This window comes from Onychomys torridus, chromosome 4 (assembly GCF_903995425.1).
Source record: "Onychomys torridus chromosome 4, mOncTor1.1, whole genome shotgun sequence".
In the NCBI taxonomy this organism is placed as follows: domain Eukaryota; kingdom Metazoa; phylum Chordata; class Mammalia; order Rodentia; family Cricetidae; genus Onychomys; species Onychomys torridus.
In genome coordinates, this window is record NC_050446.1 from 103149281 (window position 1) to 103172287 (window position 23007).

Sequence of the window (23007 nt, forward strand, 5' to 3'; positions counted from 1 at the left end):
TAATTACCGGCTTTGTGCTTCCTCGTCAGGGCTTTAAAGAAATGACCTTTCCCCATGAAACAGTCCATTCAGCCTTTGTGGAAAGACTTTTGTCCTAACTTCTTGTGGCTTTGTTCTCAGTGGGCTTTCGGCGTGACCATGTGGGAAATAGCAACACGGGGAATGACTCCCTATCCTGGAGTCCAGAACCATGAGATGTATGATTACCTTCTCCACGGCCACAGGCTGAAGCAGCCCGAGGACTGCCTGGATGAACTGTAAGTGAGCATCCCTGTGTCACTGGGCTTTCTGCATGGGGTGGCTACCTGGTTGTGCAATGACCTGGGAAACACAAGCATGGTTAGTGCAAGCAGGGCCTGCTGTTAGCCAGGGGAGCCTGTGCAGAGAGTGCCACTCCCAGAAGTCTCCGGCCAGCAGTCATTCCTGTGTAGGTGGTGGTGTATGGCCAGCACCTGTGAGACCACTGTGGCTCACTTATCCAGAAGGTCTCAACCTCCATCCATGGGCACAGTCAAGACAAGGTACCAGTATGAACAACGTAAGGACCACTGGGAAGTAGATGCTGCCAATAAATAGGCCTGCTTTATAGTATATGAGGTACTAGGATCCTTCATCCTTTACTTGAACCCAGTAATCCTTTTCCTCTATAGCATTTCAAACGTACTGGTCACACTTAGGAACCTGGGCTAGTTGGTGCCTTTGAGAGCAAACTGCTTCTTAGAATTGCTTGGGAAGCATTCTGACAATGCAGTTGTTTATCCCTATGCCTAGAGGGTGTGATGCTGCTGGCCCAAAGCAGGGCTGGAAATGGTGTGTTTAAAATGTTCCCTGGAGACCTGTGCTTGGCCAGGTGTGAACTCCCCCAGCTCCTACCACAAAGTCCTCTCTCAGTCTTCAATGCCACGCACCACGGAAGGAGACCCAGGTCTTGGGGTTGTACACATGTGGCCATAGCAGCTGGTTTAACCTCTCTGTACCTCATATCATCTGCAACAGAGTGTATATTCTTCAGAGAACTGTGGTTCTTGACAAAAGCAACTGAAGTGTGTGTGGGGGGTTTGTTTCAGCTTACAGTTCAAGGTGTCCATCATGAAGGGAGTCAAGGCAAGAGAAGCTTGGCACAGCTGGTCACATCACACCCACAATAGGGAAGAATAGAGAGTAAGGAATTCTTTTTTTTTTTTTTTTTAATTTTTCTGTCTGCATGTAGGGCACCAGATATCATTAGAGATTGTTGTGAGCCATCATGTGATTGCTGGAAATTTAACTCCGGACCTCTGGAAGAGCAGCCAGTACTCTTAAAGATTTATTTATTTATTATGTATACAGAAGAGGGCACCAGATCTCACTACAGATGGTTGTGGGCCACCATGTGGGTGCTGGGAATTGAACTCAGGACCTCTGGAAGAGCAGTCGGTGCTCTTAACCTCTGAGCCATCTCTCCAGCCCGAGAGTAAGGAATTCTTGCTGCCCCTCAGGCCCCTTTCTCATACAGCCCAGGACCACCTGACTAGGGAATGGTTCCACCCACAGTCAAGATGACTCATCCCATGTCAGTTAAGGTGGTCAATATCATCTCTCACAACCATGCTCATAGGCTCATCTCCCAGATGATTATAGAATCTGTCAGGTTGATAATCCTAACCATCATGGTGTATTTGCACGTGTGGGGGTGCACATGTGTGTGTTATATGTGTGGGTGTATTTGGAGACTGGAGATTGGTGGCAAGTGTCCTCAGTTGATCTCCACTTTTGTTTTCTGAGACAGAGTCTCTTGCTGAACCTGGAGCCCATGGATTTGACTTGTCCAGTTAGCTAGCTTGCCCCCAAGCATCCCTACTCTCCACATTCTGATACCTGGGAATAAAGGCCGGCCACTCTAACTCCCTGGCTTCTACATGTATGCTGAGGATCCAAATTGTGGTCCTCCTGCCTGTGAGGCTTTATCCACTGAGCCACCTTCCCAGCCCAGTTCAATCTCCCCAAGCACTTTACCGAACTTTTCAAGACAATGCCTTGCAATGGTGACATACACTTTCTGGATAGTGAGGCTCCTTGAAGGACCATGGGCTTGGGATAGTCTCATCATATTTAGTAGGGACATTACAAAAACATAGACCTGACCTAGTTCTCTCATGGAGCAGCATGTGGGATGCTGGTGCTAGTGAGTATATGTAAGACCCTCAGGCCCATCTCAAGCTCTGTCTCTGCAGCCTCATTCGGCACCTGGGGCCAAGTTGCTTTGTACACAACATCCTAGGTCCATCTGTGGTTTAAAAGCTAAGCCAAACACAAGGAAGCTTGTTTGGTTCCCAGCCACAGCCTGCTCTGTGGTTGAAGTTGTCAAATACTAAACAGAAACAAAGGCCGTAAGTCTCTTGAAAGTCCTGATTCGATTAGTTCTAGGGTTTCACGGTAGTTTTTTAAGGGGCTGTGTTCATGAAACGTTGGCTTCTGAAAATGAGGAAGCCTTTCTATGTAGCCACACTGCCCAGGAAGTTTTGTTGTGGTTTCTTTCTTAGCTATCCCCCTGCACCAGCAGAAGCTGACATTAGCAGTGGTCAGTCTGGGTCTGAGTGAGGTCTAAGCTGTGTCACACTGTGGTTTTTATGTTTCCCTTCAGACTAAAACAAGAGACTGCTGAGCTGGTGGTCTCTGAGAACACTTTTAGGTGGCAGAGTCAGCTCCCCTCCTGTGGCTGGGGACCCAGGTGGTCGTACACAAGCTGCAGTCGCCATGTTCCTGATGGCTGCATGCTCTGGGCTTGCAGATATGATGTGGTCAGCAGGCTGGTGAGGCAGGCTGGTGAGGCAGGCTGGTGAGGCAGGCTTTATTCCTGAGCCTTATGTGTAATGCCAGCAAGCAACGGCCTCTCCCAAAGAGACCTCTGTGCTTCCTTTTGAAAAAGAAAACACAAAATGAATATTCTGGGTTTCTCTGAGTCCAACCATGGTTAGGATGAATGCACTCCTGTGTGCAGCTACTCTTTGGCTGCTTTGAGCTAACTGAAAGATAGCAGTGTGGACTGGGCAATGTAGCTCAGTGGTAAGGGAGCTTGCCTAGCATGCACAAGGTCTTATGTTCAGTCTCCAGTACTGTAAAGCAAAGAGATAAGGAAGTGAGAGAAAGATACAGGGGAGGAAGGAGAAGCAGGGAGGGACAGACAGACAGACAGATCTCCATCACAGAGCCCCTTGGCCCCTACTCTCTAATCCTGCCCCTCAGAGGGTCACCTCTCCTGTCATGGAGTGACCAGACTGTCAGTCTTGCTTCCTGCTGTCCAGGATGTCACTTTCTATTATGCTTCAGTCATCTTCTGTGGGACATTTCTCTAGCTGAGCTCTTCACGGCCTCCCTGGCACCCTCAGAACCTCCTCCCCAGCTGTCTACAGTGGTCCATGACATGAGAATCCTTCCTTTATCCTCTGGGAAGGCAGTCTTATTCCTCATGGGGTCCTGTTGGCCAGTAGTTATTCTTCAGAATTCAGAATTCCTGCTGGGCGGTAGTGGCGCACGCCTGTAATCCCAGCATTCGGGAGGCAGAGGCAGGTGGATCTCCATGAGTTCAAGGCCAGCCTGGTCTACAGAGCTAGTCCAGGACAGGCTCCAAAGCTACAGAGAAACCCTGTCTCGAAAAACCACAAACAAACAAACAAACAAACAAACAAACAAAAAAACAGAATTCCCCTCCTCACTGGGCATGATAGCAAACACTTTTAATCCCGGCAGAGGCAGGCTGATCTCTGTGAGTTTGAGGTCAGCCTGGTCTATATAGTAAATTTCAAGATAGCCGGGACTACATTACAAGAGCCTGTCAGAAAGGAGGGAAGGGAGAGAAGGAGGGAGGGAGGAAGGGAGGGAGGGAGGGAGGGAGGGAGGAAGGGAAGGAGAAAGAAAACAAAACAGGGTTGGAGAGATATCTCAGCAATTAAGAACACTGATTATTCTTCCTGGAGACCTGGGTTCAATTCCCAGCACCTACAGGGCAGTTAACAACAGTTTGTAACTCCAGTTTCACAGGATCTGACACCCTTTTCTGGTTTCTGTGGGCAATGCTACACATATATGGTACACAGACATTCATTCAGGCAAAACACCCATATATTATACATATAAAGTAAGAATAAATAAAACTTTAAACAAACATTCCCATCTTCTTCCTCTCTTATTGCTGACATCACAGAAACCCAGGATTTCACTCCCATCATGATGACATCATGACATAAATACAGTGCAGAACCTTCATCTCCCTTCCCCAAGGCTCCTCCTTCATTGCTTAGACAGCAAACAAAGAGATTCTCAAATATTATAATCAGAAGCTGGGGTGCCTCTGTGGTAGAGAACTTGCCCAGTATGCACGGATGTTACCTAGTATGGTAACATCCTAAGTACCACAGACAGACAACTACAATTATAATATATACAATCTGGTCATGGATTGCTTCTGGATAGCATCTTCCTGTGGTTTTCTAGCCCCTCATCATATCTTTCAAAGTTGTATTTAAGATGGGCATGGTGAGGTGTGCCTGTGCAGGAAGGTCAAAAGTTGGAGGCCAGCCCTGGCCATTTAGTAAGGCCCTATCTCATGTATCTCATATATAAAATATTTCTAATAAATAAATACATATTTGTGATATATATCACAAAATTATGTTCTCATAAAGTATTAGACATGAAAGGAAAATACATTTCAAGATAGTACTGCTACTATTCTCTATGAAGATAGGTCACTTAGCACTTTCTTCTAAGATGTGGGGTAACAGGGTTGGGGATTTAGCTCAGTGGTAGAGCAAGGCCCTGGGTTCGGTCCTCAGCTGGGGTGGTGGGGAGATGTGGGGTAAATGAAAGAGGATTAAACAGCATGGCACAGTAATGAAGAGGATGTTATGTCCCTAAGGACTGAATTTCTCAAAGCCTTTCTAAGCAAACAAGTAAGGCTCTGTGCAAAACTGGAGTCGTGCAAATTGACCGGCACTGTGAAAACCTCAAAAACAGGAGCAAAGCTTGTTTGTCCGGTCTAAGGGACTGACTAGCTACAGAGAGTGAGTTAGAGAAACTCCTGAGGCGAGGATGGAACAGGACTGTGAGGAGGGTGTCGGAGTGGAGCTCTGGGTTGAGGTCCCACCCCTTTGTAAGCATGGGAGTTTGCACATTCCAGAAGCAAGGAAAAGCTCCGGTAAAGGCTGAAATAGACCGATAAAAGGACATGATCATGTCTGCATGGATGAGATCTGTGTGCTGTGTGAGGACTAACACTTACGAGGATTGACTCAAGGATCTATAGATTATATGTAAATGTAAAAATGGAAATTGCACATTTCTGTTCCTGAAAAGCCAGGAATCAGCATGAACTAGATTACTTAGATTCAGCTCAGTTTTCTTTTATTTTTTTAGAAGATTTATTTATGTATTTTATGTCTTTAAAAGAGAGCATCAGATCCCAGGGGACTACAGTTAGAGATGGTTGTGAGCTGCCATTTGGTTGCTGGGAATTGAACATCAGGACCTCTGGAAGAGCAGCCAGTGCTCTTAACCTCTGAGCCATCTCTCCAGCCCCACAGCTCAGTTTTCTATCCAGTGATATTAATATCAATTTACCAAAGCAGGGAAGGATCAAAATGAAATGCTGGCGTGACTCTTTCCGCAGCCTGGTAATTCCCAGTTGTCATTTCCTTCCCATGTCCCTCGATTGTAATCCTTAATGATACTAGATACTGGGGATGATGTTGCCCAGAAGAGAAGAGCATCCCCGGTAGAGCTCAGCAGAAAGGTCTTGAGGAACACTTATGTGATGGACTTGCCCAATCTGAGCATTATTCTTCTGCTTCCTCCTGCTACCTATGAGCCCAGGGTATGTGCTGTAATTTACAAAGTGCAGTGACAGAGCTGTCAGGAATATAGAAGGGAGTGACACACGCTACCTACCACTCAGTTACCCGTCACGTGCCACTCACTCAAGCTCTGGGTCTTCTTACTTAGTTCACTGGTCTAGCTCAGTCACCGTTTTTGGTCACACCTCAGGCTAATGGTAGAGACAGAGATTAGCGAACTTGTTTAGTAAATGTCTTAGCTACTTTTCTATTGCTGTGAAGAGACACAAGGATGAAGGCAACTTACAAAAGAAAGCATTTAATTGGGGACATTTATAGTTTCAGAGATAAGTCCATGACCATAAGCATGAGTGAGGGAAGAAGGGAGGGAGGGAGGGAGAGAGAGAGAGAGAGAGACAGAGAGACAGAGAGACAGAGAGAGACAGAGACAGACTGTTTGGGCTTTGAGTTTCAAATCCTACCGCCAGTGACACTTTCTCTATCAAGGTCACACCTCCTTAGTCCTTCCCAAACAGTTCCACCAACTTCAGACTAAGCAATCAATCAGATGAGCCTATGGGGGCCATTCTCATTTAAATCACCACAGTAAAGTGCCAAATAGTAGGTAATTTTGGCTTTGAGGGCCTTTGTAGCACCCACTCAATGCTACAGTTGTAGCAAAAGGAGTCACAGACAACAGCACTTAATTAGACATAGCTGTGTTCTAATAAAACTTTATTTACAGAGTAGGTGCCTAGTTTGGTTGCAAAGCCTATATAAGAAAAGGACATCAAATTCTTTTATTTGCAAGAGTTGATATAATTGTCAGATGCATCTTCTATTTTAGAAACAGAATTTTTTTTTTTTTTTTGACAAGGGGCTAAGGAGATGGCTTAGTAGGGAAGATTCCTTGCTGAGCAAGTGTGACAACCTGAGTTCAATCCCCAGCACCCATGTAAAAAGTTTGGTAGAGCTGTGAGTGGCAGGGACATGTGGATTCCTGGGGCTCACTGGTCAGCCAGTCTAGCCCAAACAAGCCCCAGGTTCAGTGGGAGACCCTGTCTCAAGGGAATAAAGTGGAAAGAATTAGAGCAATAGACCAGATGCTGTCCCCAGCCTCACATACACACGCACAAGTGCATACACACACACACACACACACACACACACGCACGCGCGCAAAACATTTAAAAAGTTGAATAACCATTTCTACACACACACACACACACACACACCCCAGACCTCATTCATTTCCATAAAAAGGTGGAATAAATGCTGATTAAAACAGAATGAAGTTGAAGACTAGGTGAGGAAGGAGTGGTGGCACTGAGGGATCGGGGTCTGTGCCAGGTAACACTCACTTGTCTGTCATCACCAGGTATGACATCATGTACTCGTGCTGGAGTGCTGATCCCCTGGACAGACCCACCTTCTCAGTGTTGAGGCTGCAGCTGGAAAAGCTCTCTGAGAGTTTGCCTGATGCACAGGACAAAGAATCCATCATCTACATCAACACCCAGTTGCTAGAGAACTGCGAGGGCCTGGCCGACGGGCCCTCGCTCGCTGGGCTAGACATGAACATTGACCCTGACTCCATCATTGCCTCTTGCTCCCCCAGCGCTGCCATCAGCGTGGTCACGGCCGAAGTTCATGAGAACAACCTTCATGAGGAAAGGTACATCTTGAATGGGGGCAATGAGGAATGGGAGGACGTGGCCTCCACTCCTTTTGCTACAGTCACACCTGGAAAGGACGATGTCTTACCAGAGGACAAACACACCAAAAATGGGATCCCCTGGTCTCACTGCAGTACGCTACCCTTGGGGAGCCCATCACCAGATGAACTTTTGTTTGCAGATGACTCCTCAGAAGACTCTGAAGTCCCGATGTGAGGCCAGCTGAGGGAGGCATGAGAGGACCAAGAAAATACTGCTTTGTGGGATCTGGTGGTCTTACTTCACTATTGCTGTGATGAAACACCATGAGCAAGGCAATCTATAAGAGGAAGTGTTTAATTAGGTTTATAGTTTCAGAGGGTTAGAGTCCCTGACCTTAGAAGGAAGGCGGGGTGGCGGAAACAGCTGAGAGCTTACATCTTGAATGGCAAGCAAGAGACAGAGAGTACTCTGGGAAATGGTACCACTCTTTTGAAACCTCAAAACCGCTCCCAGCGACACACCTCCTTCAGTAAGGCCACACCTCCCAATCCTTCCCAAACAGTTCCACCAGCTGGAGATGAAGCGTTCAAACATATGAGCCATTCTCACTCAAAATACCGCACACTGAATATACCTGATGCTCTGGCATTTGTTTTTCTTACTTGCTTTACTTGTAAAGTTTGTGGCCTGACAGCACCAGGTGACTGCTATCAAGTCAGTTTTCACTATAAGTACATATCCAGGGTCTGGAGAGATGGCTCATGGGTTAAAAGTGTCTGCTGTTCTTGCAAAGGATCTAAGTTGAGTTACCAGCAACTAAATCAGGGGGCTCACAACCACCTGTAACTCCAGGTCTGATACTGTCTCCTGGCCTCTGAGGGCACCTGCATGCATGAGGCCTACTCACATACAGTCACACATAAATCCAAGTAAATTTAAAAATAAGTAAACAAATAGCAAGGCTGGGAGTGTGGCTCAGCCTCTGAGTATGTGCTTCACCTGTGGACTGCCCCATGTTCCATCCCAAAACAGTACAAAATAAAAATGCAGAGGCTCGGGGAAATTGCTGGGTTGCTAAAGTCTTTGACTTGTAAGCACTAGGATGTTAGTTTGATCCCCAGAGCCTACAGAACAAAAAAGTTGCATGTGGTGGCACAGGCTTGTCATCTCAGTGCTGGGGAAGTGGAGACAGGTGGATTTTTGATGCTCAGAGGGTAGCCAGCCTAGGTGAATTCCAGGCCAAAGGAGACCCTGTGTCAAAGAAAAAAGATGAACAGCACCTGAGGAGTGATACTTGATGCTATCCTTTTACCTCCATACACACACAGACACACAGACACACACACCACAGCACATACATGAACATGTACACACAAGAAAAGTAGACATAAGATACATAATATATTTATTTAAAGAGAGAACATATATGCATATGGTGGAAAGAGACAAGGATATTATATTTTAATAAAAGATGACTTATTTCACTGACCTTTCAGATCTTAAAATATATTTCTCAGTGTTAACGTTTGTACACAATCAATGTTGCTTTTTTTTAAAGTCGTTTTCTTTTCCACAGTATTAAATGTAAAAGTGTTTGTAAAATGAAATGCCAGATTTTGACTTCGTTTTTGACCCTCATGAGAAGCCTGGTATGCCTCCATGAATCGTGTGTCTGATAAGAATGATTTATTTCATGTTCAAGGTTTTACAACTGATCGTCTGATATGACTTCCTAATAAAATACAAACAAGGAAGGATGTGTTCAGCATGCTTCAGACTTGGAAAGACCACAGTCACCAGCAGCCCTGATACCTTTGCAAAGGAGTCCCTTAATGGCTGGCTGTCCCTCATCACCACAGTTCCTCTGCCCATTCTTAGGATTGCTTTTGAGGGAAATGGAAAAACCATCTCAGCATCTATAGATGAGTGGCTGGCAAAAAGGCTCAGCTGTTACCAAGGCTGATGTCCTGGATCTGATCCCCAGGACTGACCTGGTGGAAAGAGCCAACAGAGATGTCTTCTGACCCACCCACCCACACATGCACCCACTAAATAAATTAGTAAATAAATAAATGTAATTTTAAAGAGTCATAAATGAGAAAAATACTAAAGGATTCAAGATTATGCATACTGAGAAGATTTCAAAGAAGCTGGAAGGGTCTGGCAGGTTGAGTCACGCTGCTGTTGGGGAGGGGGCGCTCACAGGAGGTGGGCAGCGCAGGGCCAGGACTGAGGCCATAGAGTTCTGCCTTCACTCCCGGCTCAGCCATCACTTGTTGAGCACTTGCCTTGTTTCCAGCCCTATATATGTCCGTTCCCTTTACTGTGCGTCCTTCTACCATGGGTACCAGTGTCGTCATCACCATGTCTAGGCCAGGAAACCAAGGCTTGGAAAGACTGAATAACCTGCTTAGGGCCCATGTCTAGAGACTGTGAGAGCCAGATTTTACAACATCTGAATAAGCACATGGTTTAGGGGGTTGTACTAGTAAATTTCATCTTACAACAAACACTAGAGCACTGGTTCTCAACCTGTGGGTCGTGACCCCCCCCGGGGGGGGGGGGGGGGGGGGGGGGGGTGGGGTGGTGTCAAACAACACTTTCCCAGGGGTTACCTAAGACTGTCTGCATATCAGATATTTACATTATGATTCATAACAGTAGCAAAATTGTAGTTGTGACGTAGCAGCAATAATAATTTTATGGCTGGGGCTGGAGAGATGGCTCAGAGGTTAAGAGCACTGGTTGTTCTTCCAGAGATCCTGATTTCAATTCCCAGCAACCACATGGTGGCTCACAACCATCTGTAATGAGATCTGGTGCCCCCTTCTGGCTTGCAGGAATACATTCTGGCAGAATACTGTAAACATAATAAATAAATAAATCTTTTTTAAAAAAAATTATGGCTGGAGATCACCACAACATAAGGGAACTGTATTCAAGGGTCATCAAAGCATTTGGAAGGTTAAGAACTACTGTACTGGAGGCAATTAACTTACAAAAAAAAAAGATAAGGTTTATTTAACATACAATTTGGAGATTATAATCCTAGATAGGGCAGCTCCTTGGCTCTGCCTTTAGTAAGGGTGGCAGATGGTAAAGGTTGAAGAAACACATGCTTATGGGCACACCATTAGCCAGGAGGCAGAGAGGCCATGGTTGGAAGACTACTCTTCCAAACATTGAAGGTCCTCCACAAGACCCCACCTCCATGGGAACTGTTGTGGAATATTAATTTAAGATGTGTTACATTCATTTATGTTGTGGAATATTTGTTTAATGATGCAAAGATGTGTTGCATTCTTTTATGTTGCATTTGTTTAAGTCTGTGAAGCTGTGTTAGTTTGCCTCTCTAAAATACCTGATTGGTCTAATTAAGAGCTGAACGGCCAATAGCAAGGGAGGACAAAGAAAAGGAGAACGAGAGGGGCCAGCCACCCAACCACTGGGTCAGCCACAGAGTAAGAAGGAAAGAACGGTATTTAGAATAAAGAAAAGTAAAAAGCCCAGAGGCAAAATGTAGTTAAAGAGAAACAGGATCATTTAAGTTAGAAAACCCAGCTAGAAACAAGCCAAGCTAAGGCCAAGCATCCATAAGTAAGAATAAGTCTCCGTGTATTTGGGAGCTGGGTGGCAGGCAGGTCCCCAAAGTTAAAAAAAAAAAAAAAAAAAACTACAGGGGACCCCTGGGGAACACCCACCCAAATCATAGCAGGGTTCTATTCCAAAGCCTCTAGACATTTTATTTAATATATACAGATTCATTCACTGTGTGCCAGGGATGGCACTCATTTAATTTCATGGAACAGACAGGTGGGCAGATAGGCCAGGAGAGACTGACTGGCCAAGGGCAGTAAACTAATGCCATCCACGGAAACACTGTGCAGATCCAGGGCCCTTGGCATCATCAGAACTGTTTGCTTCAAACTTGTGAGTGAGCTCACCCAGGCTGCGGCAGCCTTCAGGGATCAGAATACATAGGGTTCAGGGCTGTAGTCTTTCAAAGCTGAGTCCTGGCTCCAGCCGCCAGCCCAGGATCCCCATCTCCAGGGTGGCTCCTTTGTCCCTGTGCAAAGGTTCTGAGGAGCTTAAATGAATCTACATCCTTATCAAATCTCAGTGTCACATTTTATTAGTGAAAGGAAAAAAAGACAATCATAGCCTATAAAGATAATTATGCAGCCGGGTCTCGGGGGCGGCAGCGCAGGTGCACACCTTTGATCCCAGCACTCAGGAGGCAGAGGCAGGTGGATCTCTGTGAGTTCGAGGCCAGCCTGGTCTACAGGGTAAGTTCCAGGACAGGCTGAAAAAGTACACAGAGAAACCCTGTCTTGAAAACAAATAAACAAACAAACAAAAAAGATAATTATGCTATGGTGTTGGAGAGGTGGCTGAGCAGTCAAGAGCACTGGCTGCTCTTGCCTAGGACTTGGGTTTGGTTCCCAGCACCCATGTGGCAGCTCATAACTGTCTGTAACTCCAGTTCCAATGAATCAGACACTTTTATGGAGAGTGGAGACCAGGCAAGCACATAAAATAAAAATACATAAATATTTTTAAACTATTTAAGGGGCTGAAGAGATGGCTCAATAATTAGAGAGCATGCTGTTCTTGCAGAAGACCTGAGATCAATTCTCAGCTTCCAAGTCAGGTGTCTCACTCTGTAATCTAATTCCCTGGCCTCCAGTAGCATCAGAATGCAATTACTCTCTCTTTGTCTCTCTCTCTGTCTCTGTCTCTGTCTCTCGCTCTCTCAGGTCCCTGTTTTAAAAAATATTTTTAAACATATATTACTGAAATTTTGTGACTAGTTTAAAAAATTAATGAAACACATTTTTTATTTTATTTATTTATTTATCTATTTATTTATTTATTTTGGTTTTTTGAGACATGGTTTCTCTGTGTAGTTTTGGTGCCTATCCTGGATCTCACTCTGTAGACCCGGCTGGCCTCGAACTCACAGAGATCTGCCTGCCTCTGCCAGCTGAGTGCTGGGAATCAAGATGTGCACCATCACACCTGGCTAATTAAAACACTTTTTAACACTTGGGAAAAGTTTCTTGTTGATGGTACCAACAAGAGTTTGAAGAATTCAGGCCAGTGAGAAGGCTCAGTGGGTAAAGGTGGTTCCACCAAGCCTGAGTACCAGAGTTCGATCCATAGGACCCATAACTTGCATGGTAGATGTAAGGATTCTGTCCTTAATTATGTCATCAGCCTGGGACGCGGCCCAGCCTAAAAGGCGGCGGGCCCTCTGCATCCCTCCCTTTTCTCTTTCTCTTCCCTCCACTCGGTCTCTCTCTGTTTCTCTCTGTTTCTCTCTCTCCCTCTCTCCCTCTCTCCCTCTCTCCCTCTCTCTCTCAATAAAGCTCTAAAAAGGTAACTATGGCTCGTGACTTTCCTCCAGCACGGCGGCCAGCCACCAGCAGCACCGATTTAACCAGCAGTAGAAAGGAAGAACTGACATTTAAAGTTGTCCTCTGACCCCTGCACAAGGGCAGTGGCGCGCGCGCGCACGCACACACACACACACACACACACACACACACACACACAGAGTAATCAAAAAACATTGTTAAAGAATTTGAAGAGAGCTAGAGAGATGAGTCCGTGGTTGCGAACACTGGGTACTCTTGCACAGGACCTGAGTTCAGTTCCTGAATCCACATGGTAGCTCACAGCCTTTGCTAACCACAGCTCCAAGGGACCCAAAGTTCTCTGCAGGTACCAGACAACACATGTGGTATGCATACATACATGCAGGTAAAACACTCAAATACATGAACTAAAAATGAATTAAAACAACTTTTCTGTTGTGCAATATTAATTTAGGATGTGTTGCATTTGTTTATGCTGTGGAATATTTGTTTAATGATGCAGAGATGTGTCATATGTTTGATTAAATAAAATTAACCTGTGGTCAGGAGGCTGAGTTTGCAATTAGCTGACAGGAAGTGGTAGGGAGGAGCAGCCATGTATAGTGAGGGTCCTTAAGTGGGGTTGGAGCAGAAGGAGGCTGGTTTTTGAGGAGACATAAGCAAGGAGAGAAGAATACTTGCTATTCAGCCTCTCTGAGCTAGCAGAATTTCACCTCAACCTCTGAATCCTGAGATATTTAAAGAGGTAAAGATCTAGATAAAGTTTCCCTTAGTGACCTTGAGAGATCAGTGCCTGAGGGAACAGAATTCCCGCCGGCTGCTGCCCTTGAGCTGAGACTGCTTGCTGGTAGATGCGGAGTTACAGGTGCTGATCAGGACAGCCGTTGCTTAAAGGGTAGCCACTGTATTTAATGAAAAACAACTCTTTTCATTGAAGTCCTGATTTGGGATTAAGAATAGCTAGATTAAACAACAAACATCTACATAGAAAGGAATGTGCATCTCTGCTGGAAAATTTTCCTATAAATTTAAACTACTATACCATGGATTTTATATTTCTTATTTTAACTACATGCTATTAAAAAAAAAAAAAAAGTATGCCGGGCGGTGGTGGCGCACGCCTTTAATCCCAACACTCGGGAGGCAGAGCCAGGCGGATCTCTGTGAGTTCCAGGCCAGCCTGGGCTACCAAGTGAGTTCCAGGAAAGGCGCAAAGCTACACAGAGAAACCCTGTCTCAAAAAACAAACAAACAAAAGTATATACAGAATAGTTAATCAAATGCCCACCACTCTCCAAATACTATCCAGGTGACTGTTCTCCATGTGACCTGGGTCAGTGCTGCTGTAGTGGTGTAAGGGGTGAGCAAGCCAGGTCTTCTGGCTTTTCTTGAGATATCAACAAACACAGCACAGATGTTCGCTCCATCCAGCTACACAGCCACAGTCCTGGTATTGCTGCAAAGTGGTGGTGTTAGGATCCTGCTCTTACTCTGGCACATGTGCAGCTTGGGTCTAACGTCTTACATCATCAGTGGGGGCGGGCGGGCAACTGTGTACCCTTCCAGTGGTCACGCAATCCCCACCTTAAAAAGACAGACACAGACCCCCACACTCTTTCTGTGTTTCCTCTCTGTGTTCTCTCTTTCTCTGTCTCTCTCTCTGTCTATCTCTCTCTGTCTGTCTGTCTCTCTCTGTCTGTCTGTCTCTCTCTGTCTCTCTGTCTCTGTCTCTCTGTCTCTGTCTCTGTCTCTGTCTCTGTCTCTCTCTCTCTGTCTCTCTCTCTCTCTCTCTCTCTCTCTCCTCCTCCCACCAGGCCTGGCTTCTTTCTAATAAAGCTCTTTCTAACTCTGGTAGTCGTGGTCGTGGCCCGTGACTTTTCCGCCGGTAACCAGCGCCGTTTAACATCAGTTGTGATGTAGCAAATGAAGCTGAACTACTGCAGTGATATATTAACTCCTTCTGGCAAGAAGTCAGTTCATGGCCCGGTGGTAGCACACACCTTTAATCCCAGCACTCAGGAGGTGGAGACAGGTGGATCTCTGTGAGTTCGAGTCCAGCCTGGTCTACAGAGTGAGTTCCAGGATATCTGGGAATACACAGAGAAACTATGTCTTGAAAAACCAAAAAGGAGGAGGAAGAGAAGGAGGAGAAGGAGAAGAAGAAGAAATAATCAGTCCTGTGTACTGAAAAGGAGAAACTATTTTAGCACCTAGCCCTACGTGCTAGCTATTGTTCAAGGAGGTTTTGACCCTGACCAAAAAACCTCTCACTTTTCACGGGGTTTTAGTTATAATCTCATAATCTCATGTAAGCTTTTATCCTCAACCCCAAGTTACATTTTCTGAACAATTAAATGAGTTTTGTAGAGTCAAAGAACTCTGGTTTTTTCTGGGGCTGGCAAGATGGACCAGCAAAAGAACGCTGGCTGCTCTCACAGAGGACCAGAGTTGGCTTCCCGGCACCCACATGGTGGCTCACAACTGTCTGTAACTCCTGTTCCAGAGGCTCTGACACCCTCTTCTGGCCTCCACAGGGACTGCATACATGTGGCGCATAGACATAGAAGAAGGATGAACACTTACATAGACATAAAATAAATTAACTCTTTAAAAATGAATTAAATTTACATTTCTATCAATTAAACAGATTAGTTTCAGTCTTTTTTTTTTTTTTTTTTTTTGGTTTTTCAAGACAGGATTTCTCTGTGCAGCTTTGGAGCCTGTCCTGGAACTCGCTCTGTGGACCAGGCTGGCCTCGAACTCACGGAGATCCACCTGCCTCTGTCTTCCAAGGTACTGGAATTAAAAGTGTGCACCACCACCACCCGGCTAGTTTCAGTCATCTTAAAGCAAGCAGGATTTGCTCTCTGAGCAGCTGGCAACCAGGGTCATTCCTTGAGGGAGTCTGTAAGGAAAGGGGGTCTAATGAACAAGGAGCCCTAATGAGACGGTTTACAGAAGATCTAGCTTCAGCAAACGTAAATTCTGATAAAATCAGGAATACAACTCTATTTCCTTTATTTTTCTAAATTGTCCTGACAAAGCCTGTTAGTAAGCTAACAGTTTAAAGTTATGTCTGAGTAACAATTAAGACAGACAGCTTTAGCTAAATTTCTATTTCTTTTTTTTCTCTTATTTATTTTTCTTTTCTTTTTTTTCTTTAAATTTCTATTTCTATGTAACACTATTTTCCAAGTAAGCTTGTTTGTAACTTGTATGTAATCAATGTTAAAGTTTGTTATTATATGTCCCCCTTCACTACCATGGCTCATCACATTTAAACCTCCTTCCTGAGAACCTAGAGTCTGTGGGGTTCTCAGCCTTGGCCTTGAATGTTAGTGGAGACCACTCACTGTCCCAAACTTTCCCATTGACTATAGAGTCTTTCCTGTTCTCTGTGGACACACTCGTCACTTTTCCAAGTGGCTGTTACGGTGAAAAGCTGGAGAGAGGAAACAAGCCAGGTCATTGTCTTCTGCTAAACTCAGACTAGGCTGAGAGGCCAAGAGGACAGGGAAATAAACAAACACCAGAAACACTGTGGTCTGCACAATGAGGCTTGTCTGACCTCTTTTTTTTTTTTTTTCCCCCAGAGCTGAAGACCGAACCCAGGGCCTTGTGCTTGCTAGGCAAGCACTCTACCACTGAGCTAAATCCCCAACCCCTTGTCTGACCTCTGAAGGAGGCTTCTTTTTTTTTCCCTTTCTTTCTTTCTTTCTTTTTTTTTTTTTTTTCCTTGCTCTAGATTTCTTCCCTTTCTTAATAAAAGTTCTAAGGGCCTTTGAGGGGGAAAACTGAAGTGCTGGCCCATGTGGCCATAAGAAAGGGCTGTATCAAGGATATTCATGCCAGGTTTTCTTGGCAAGACACCAGTATCTTGTGCTACAGCACCCTGCATAGGAAGGGGATGAGGCAGAGTCTTTGAAAGAACTCCGTCCATGCAAACTTGCTTGAGGTTCTTCCTAATTTGAGGCTTCGTTCCTATGCAGTGCAAGACCACCAACGTTTGTCACATAGAAATGTCTCCCTTGATATATTGTCAAGGTGCCTTCTAAGTACTTAGACCCATAGATAAGCGCTGCTCTCAGCCTTGCTCAGGGAACCTTCTTTTTGCACTGGGCAGCTGTCAATGCAATGACATGGAGCTGCTGAAGAGCTGAAGGTGACTATCGAGTGCTCAGTCCCACATGGAACATTCATATCAGCGACATCACAACTCAGGGAACATCCTAGAGGTGTGTGTGGGGGAGGGTATGGAAAAAGTGCAAGCGCTGCGGATTGGGGCAGGGTGGGTGAAATGTTGTTTTCTAGACAGGACATGGCTTCTGTACTCATGAACTCCCAATAGCTGCGGTCACCTACACAGGAGCAAGTCAGTCAACATTCCAGCATGGATGGAAAGGGGCTCATGAGGCCCCACCCCTTGCTGAGGAGCTCCAGGTAGTTGGGCTGCTGGAAGGAGGGTGTCATTTTTCTTCAGGGATGTGGCCAGCAGTAGGTTGCCCATGTGGTGGATGGCTCCACACCAATGCACACACAGGTAGTGTGGTCTCTGTGTTATTTTCTTTTAAAGAGAGGACAAGAAGATGGGAAGGGCATGTGCTGGAGGGATGGGAGGGAAAGGGGGGTGTATGATATAATATTTTTATGATGTATACATACATGAAGTTGTTAAAGAGTAAATAAAATAGTCTTTTTTAAAAAAATATTTTCCTCTGTGTGTGTGTGTGTGTGTGTGTGTGTGTGTGAGAGAGAGAGAGAGAGAGAGAGAGAGAGAGAGAGAGAGAGAGAGAGAAAGAGAGAAAGAGAGAGAGGAAATGTCCCTTCAGCCAGAGATGCGTTATTGGGAAGTGCAGAATGAAGGATGACTCCACTCCTCACCTCGTGCAAACTGTTGGATTCTGGAGCCTGCAAGCTGCTTCCTGTGCACAAACCTGGTCCTGGCTAGTTACTGACCATGTGAGCCTTGGCGTCCCTTTCCCATGTGTGTGAGATCCTTACCTAATGGTTGTAGGGACATGAAGTGGGTCAGAGTCTAAGGACTCTCTCTCTCTCTCTCTCTCTCTCTCTCTCTCTCTCTCTCTCTCTCTCTCTCTCTCTCTCCACTCTCCATTTAAGTTCACCAGATCAAACAGAAGTTCCCCATATCAAGCCTGTTCTGGTCATCCTCATTCACAAAGTCAAGCTGATGTAACTTCTCCCCATCAATGGCTTAAGCAAGTTGGGACTTCTGCTGACTCAGTGGACAGACAGACAGCCTGACAGTAAACTTGCACAACAGCTCCTTCCACTTCTCTAAAGACCTTTCCTTATTTTGGAGGATAAATGGGAAATCAGGAAGTCTTTAATGAACATGTCAGTACAGCACAATGCTCTTCTATCTAGATTTTTTTCCTAAGACAAAGCTTCTCTGTGTAGTTTTGCACCTTTCCTGGATCTCACTCAGTAGAGCAGGCTGGCCTCAACTCACAGAGATCCACCTGCCTCTGCCTCCTGAGTGCTGGGATTAAAGGCGTGTGCCACTACTGCCCAGCATTTCATTTAGATTTTATTTCCTTTCTTTTCAATAAAAATTTCTGCAAAACTACTGTTCTGTTTAACAAAGTTTGTCCAATTACTTATTTCATCTTTTTAAATGCAATGATTATTTCTAAAAACTGTAACCCACTACTTTAAAATGCTTTCATGTGGGTTGGGGATTCAGCTCAGTGGTAGAGAGCTTGCCTAGCAAGCACAAGGCCCTGGGTTTGATCCCCAGCTAAAAAAAAAAAAAAAAAAAAGGCTTTCATGTACACCATATTTTGTTAAAATGGGATTTAAGGGGCTGGATGTGAAGCTCAGTTGGTAGCATGTTTGCCTAGGATGCATAAGGGAATGATCTATCCCCAACATTACATACAATAATCAAGGTGTCTCACACCTGCCATCCCAACACTTGGGAAGTAAAGGCAGAAGGATCAGGAGTTCACGATCATCCTTGGCTATATAAAGAGTTTGAGCCCAGCCTGAGCTACATGAGACCCTGTCATTGAAGAAGAACTTGGTGATTACTTATTATGGAAATATTATTAAAATAAAATCTTCTTGTACAAAATGCAAAAAAAAAATAAATTTAAAAAAGTTTTAAGAAAGAGAGCACAGAGAGGTCATGTGGATTCTACATATAGATATTTAAAATAGAAATTTAAGAATTATCTTAATTTAATTTAAGCATTTTTCTTAGATTTAAGAATTATCTTGGGCTGGAGAGATGGCTCTGTGGCTAAGAACACTGGCTGCTCTTCCAGAGGTCCTGAGTTCAATTCCCAGCAACCACATGGTGGCTCACAACCATCGTAATGAGATCTGGCACCCTCTTCTGGCCTGCAGGCAAACGTGCAGACAGAACACTATAATAAATAAATAAATCTTTAAAAAAAAAAGACCTCAAAAAAAGTCTGGGTGGTGGTGGCACGCGCCTTTAATCCCAGCACTCTGGAGGCAGAGCCAGGTGGATCTCTGTGAGTTTGAGGCCAGCCTGGTCTACAGAGCGAGATCCAGGACAGGCACCAAAACTACACAGAGAAACCCTCTCTTGAAAAACCAAAAAAAAAAAAAAAGTACCTTAAATCTAAGAATTAACCCTTACTACTCCTTACAGATAACTTCCAGTTGTTTTGTTCAGAAAATACAATTACAAGTCTGTCCAGGGAAGCGTTTTCAAGCAGCAGTTATGAGTGACATAGTCACAAATACAGAGGAAGAACCCAGCGCTAGGATTGGAATCTTACAAACAATGACCGTCTAGGCCTTGCTGTCTGGTAGCCAGAGAGGAAAATGGGTAGATGAGTCAGTTCTTACAGAATATCCCTCAGAATGTCTGCTCTAGATGGTTTGCTGGAGCCATCAGTGGTCAAAGTGAGGGGTCTGCACCGTGAGGGGGTCTGCACAGCGAAGGGGTCTGCTCCATGAGAGGTCTGCACTGTGAGGGGTCTGCACAGCTGTGAAGGAGTCTGCACCATGAAGGGGTCCGCAGTGTGAAGGGCTCTCTCAACCCGTAAGTGCCATTTAAAGACTAAGAAACCTTTGAACTAGAAACAAATAAACTTCCCCAAGGCAAGCTCTAGGGTCCTGCCCCATGTGACTTAAAAGGAAAGGATCATCAGTTGAGATCTGAAAACCACAACCCCTTCACACCACCCGCAGTCTGAGCAGCTTGGAGGCAGGCAGGCTGCTGCGCACCCCCAAGTTTGCTGATGGCTTTTTTAAAGGATTGATTTGTCCTTCCTGGGCTCAAATGTGTGTGTCTCTAGTTCCTTTTCATCCTGTACTTCAAATGGTATCTCTAATGAGCTTCCTTCAAGTGGCCAGTTTTCTCTTCTGCAGGTTCCTATCTGTTGTTAGGCTGTTCTAAAGTGTGTGTGTGTGTGTCTGTGTGTGCATATGGGTGCACATGTACGTGAAGGTGACCAGAGGTTGGTGCTGCTGAGGGTCTTTCTTGATTATTCCACCTTAGTTTTTGAGACAGTATCTCTTGCTGAAACTGGAGCTCAGTAGACTGTAGACTGGCTGGCTGGCTGGCTGGTGAGCTCAAAGGATCTGCCTATTCCTGCCACGCCAGCCTGGGATTGTAGGCACACCACGAACTTGGCTCTTCATACAGGCGACAAGACTCTAAAGTGAGGTCTTCAGGCTTGCATAGTAAGTGCTCTACAGACTGAGCAGTCTCCATGGCCCCTCTGATCACTATACTTCTCCCACTCTGGAACTGCCGTGTGAGTGTGTGTGTGTGTGTGTGTGTGTGTGTTGACTGAAACTTCTATTTCACAGTCCCTGTCTTCCAAACTGGAGAAGGAACACAGAGGACATTAGGTGCCACATGCCTGAAGGCTTGCTTCTTTCTCTTCTTTTCTAAAAATGCATTTGTTTTTTGTTTTAATTGACTTCTATTTCCTTATTGATATCCTCTATTAAAAATGTAGGTGGGTGTGGTGGCACATAACTATAATTCCAGCATTGGGAAGGCAGAGATAAGATTGCCTCAGGTTCAAAGCCAGCCTGCTCTATCTACATAAAAATTCCAGGCCAGACAAAATAGATAAAATTTAAAAGCCATTTTCTTTATTTGTCTAAACACATTTACAGATAGATGCCTTTTTATAATAAAGTATTTATCTGATAATTACAACCTTTGGGCCTCTGCAGGGACAGTTTCTATTGACTTACTTTTTCTCCTGTATAGGACAATATCAGTTACTTGTGGGTTTTGTTTTGTTTTGTTTAGAGATGGGTGTAGCCCTGGCTGTCCTGGAACTCGCTCTGTAGACCAGGCTGGCCTCAAACTCACAGAGATCTGCCTGTGCCTGCCTCCCTAGTGCTGGGATTAAAGGCGTGCACCACCACTGCCCATCTGTGTTTTGTACTTTTTAACTGAATACTTCTCATCATATTATTACAGAAATTCTGGGTTTGGGTGTGCCCTTCTCTCAGAGGTGGGAATTATGGGAATTACCTCCTAAACAAGTATGTGGTGGAGAAGTAGGCGAGAAGGAGAGGTGGGGGTCCGTGCTTTGGGGAGAGAAGTAGAATGGAAGGCGTGACACGTGATGAGGAACAGGCTGATATGGGTGACCTATGCTTCTACCTGGGGTCATGTGATGCTGGGGTCTGTTGCTGCCACCGAGGGCCATGTCTGGGTCTGTGTTGATGTCTGTGGCCCATGTTACCACAGAAGGCCATATGGATGCCCATGGTGTGGGTCCCCACCTGAGGCCATGTTGATGTCTATTGCTGTCCTGAAGTGCCAGCCTCTGGGACAGCACAGGGTTTGGAAGAAGTCTGTGGCATTGGCGAGGCTATGATTTTTCTATCGGAGGGGTTAGGGGAAAATGGAAAGACTCACACCTTTCTTGATGGTTTCTTTCTTTATTCTCTCAGGCTGATCTCATCATGCTGTTCTCTCTCATGTTGATCTACTCTCATTGCTCCTTCCTTCCCTTCCCCTCCACTGCTTAAAGACTCAAACAAAACCTTTCAGGCAGTAAGAGTCATAAAAAGGCCACACTCCAAAGGTAAATATATGATTAAAAACAGACATTCTGCTGACTCTCATGCAATGTATCTCATTAGTCTGTCATGAGCAAGCAAGGAACATTTTTCTCAGCCAAAATATTGACATAGGGTTGGGCTATTTAACATCCCATTTGAGAGAACCCTCCAATGATATCTCTTAACTGGCTGAGAATTATAAGAAGGCACCGCAAAGACAAATCTTTCTCTGTCCTTTTCTTGTAAGGATATTGAGAAGAAACAGTCTTTTAAATCGGTATTTATAAGAGGCCCTCCTCCTCCTCCCTCCTTCAATAAATGGCATTTGGCATTCTGCTGAGGTGAATGACATAAATAAATAAATAAATAAATAAATAAATAAATAAATAAATAAAAATAAGAGACCACAAATTTAAAACTGATGGAGAAGGGAAGGAGAGGGAGGGATTGGTGTGAAGAGAAGTTATGTAATTATATTTTATTAAGGAAATTATTTCTGGGGCTGGAAAGATGGCTTAGAGGTTAAGAGCACCGACTGCTCTTCTAGAGGTCCTGAGTTCAATTCTCAGCACCCACATGGTGGCTCACAACCATCTGTAATGAGATCTGGCACCTTCTTCTGTATAATAAATAAATAAATCTTTAAAAAATTATTTCTGATCCCCAAAAGCCTCCATTAAGTACAGTTGTTTATTCCATGTGTGTTCAAATGCCAAAAGACTTCCCATATTGTGTGTAATTTTTTTCCATGAAAAACTAATCACCTAAAAAAAGAGGCCATACTTTAGGTAACAGAGTAGGCAAAGGAATTCTGGACTGTGGAGAGCCCATTGGCTGAATTACTTTGTTAATTGCTATTAGGTCTGTTACCATTCTCCACTTACCAGATTTCTTTTTAATAACAAATACAGGAGAATTCCAAGGGCTAGTTGATTCTTCAATATGCTGAGCATTTAACTGTTCTTCTACCAGCTCTTCCAAGGCCTGCAGTTTCTCTGTTGTTAAAGGCCATTGCTGAACCCATACAGGCTTGTCTATTAACCATTATAAAGGTAGAGCTGTTGGTATCTTTGAAAGATCAGCAGGTGGTGTGCTTTGTTCTTGTACAATCTGGATGGCTGGTGACTGTTCTTT

At 44.8% G+C, this 23007-nt stretch overlaps 1 protein-coding gene across 1 annotated transcript in view; it reads left to right on the forward strand.

Annotated features, from left to right (window-relative positions):
* Positions 1-8829, forward strand: part of Mertk (MER proto-oncogene, tyrosine kinase) — a 102778-nt gene extending 93949 nt beyond the window's left edge. Inside the window, exons 18-19 of the mRNA XM_036185342.1 lie at positions 121-257; positions 7189-8829. Of these exons, the coding sequence (XP_036041235.1) occupies positions 121-257; positions 7189-7702 (651 nt within the window). The 3' untranslated portion in view covers positions 7703-8829. The remainder of the gene's footprint in view (positions 1-120; positions 258-7188) is intronic.
* Positions 8830-23007: the final 14178 nt, after the last annotated feature.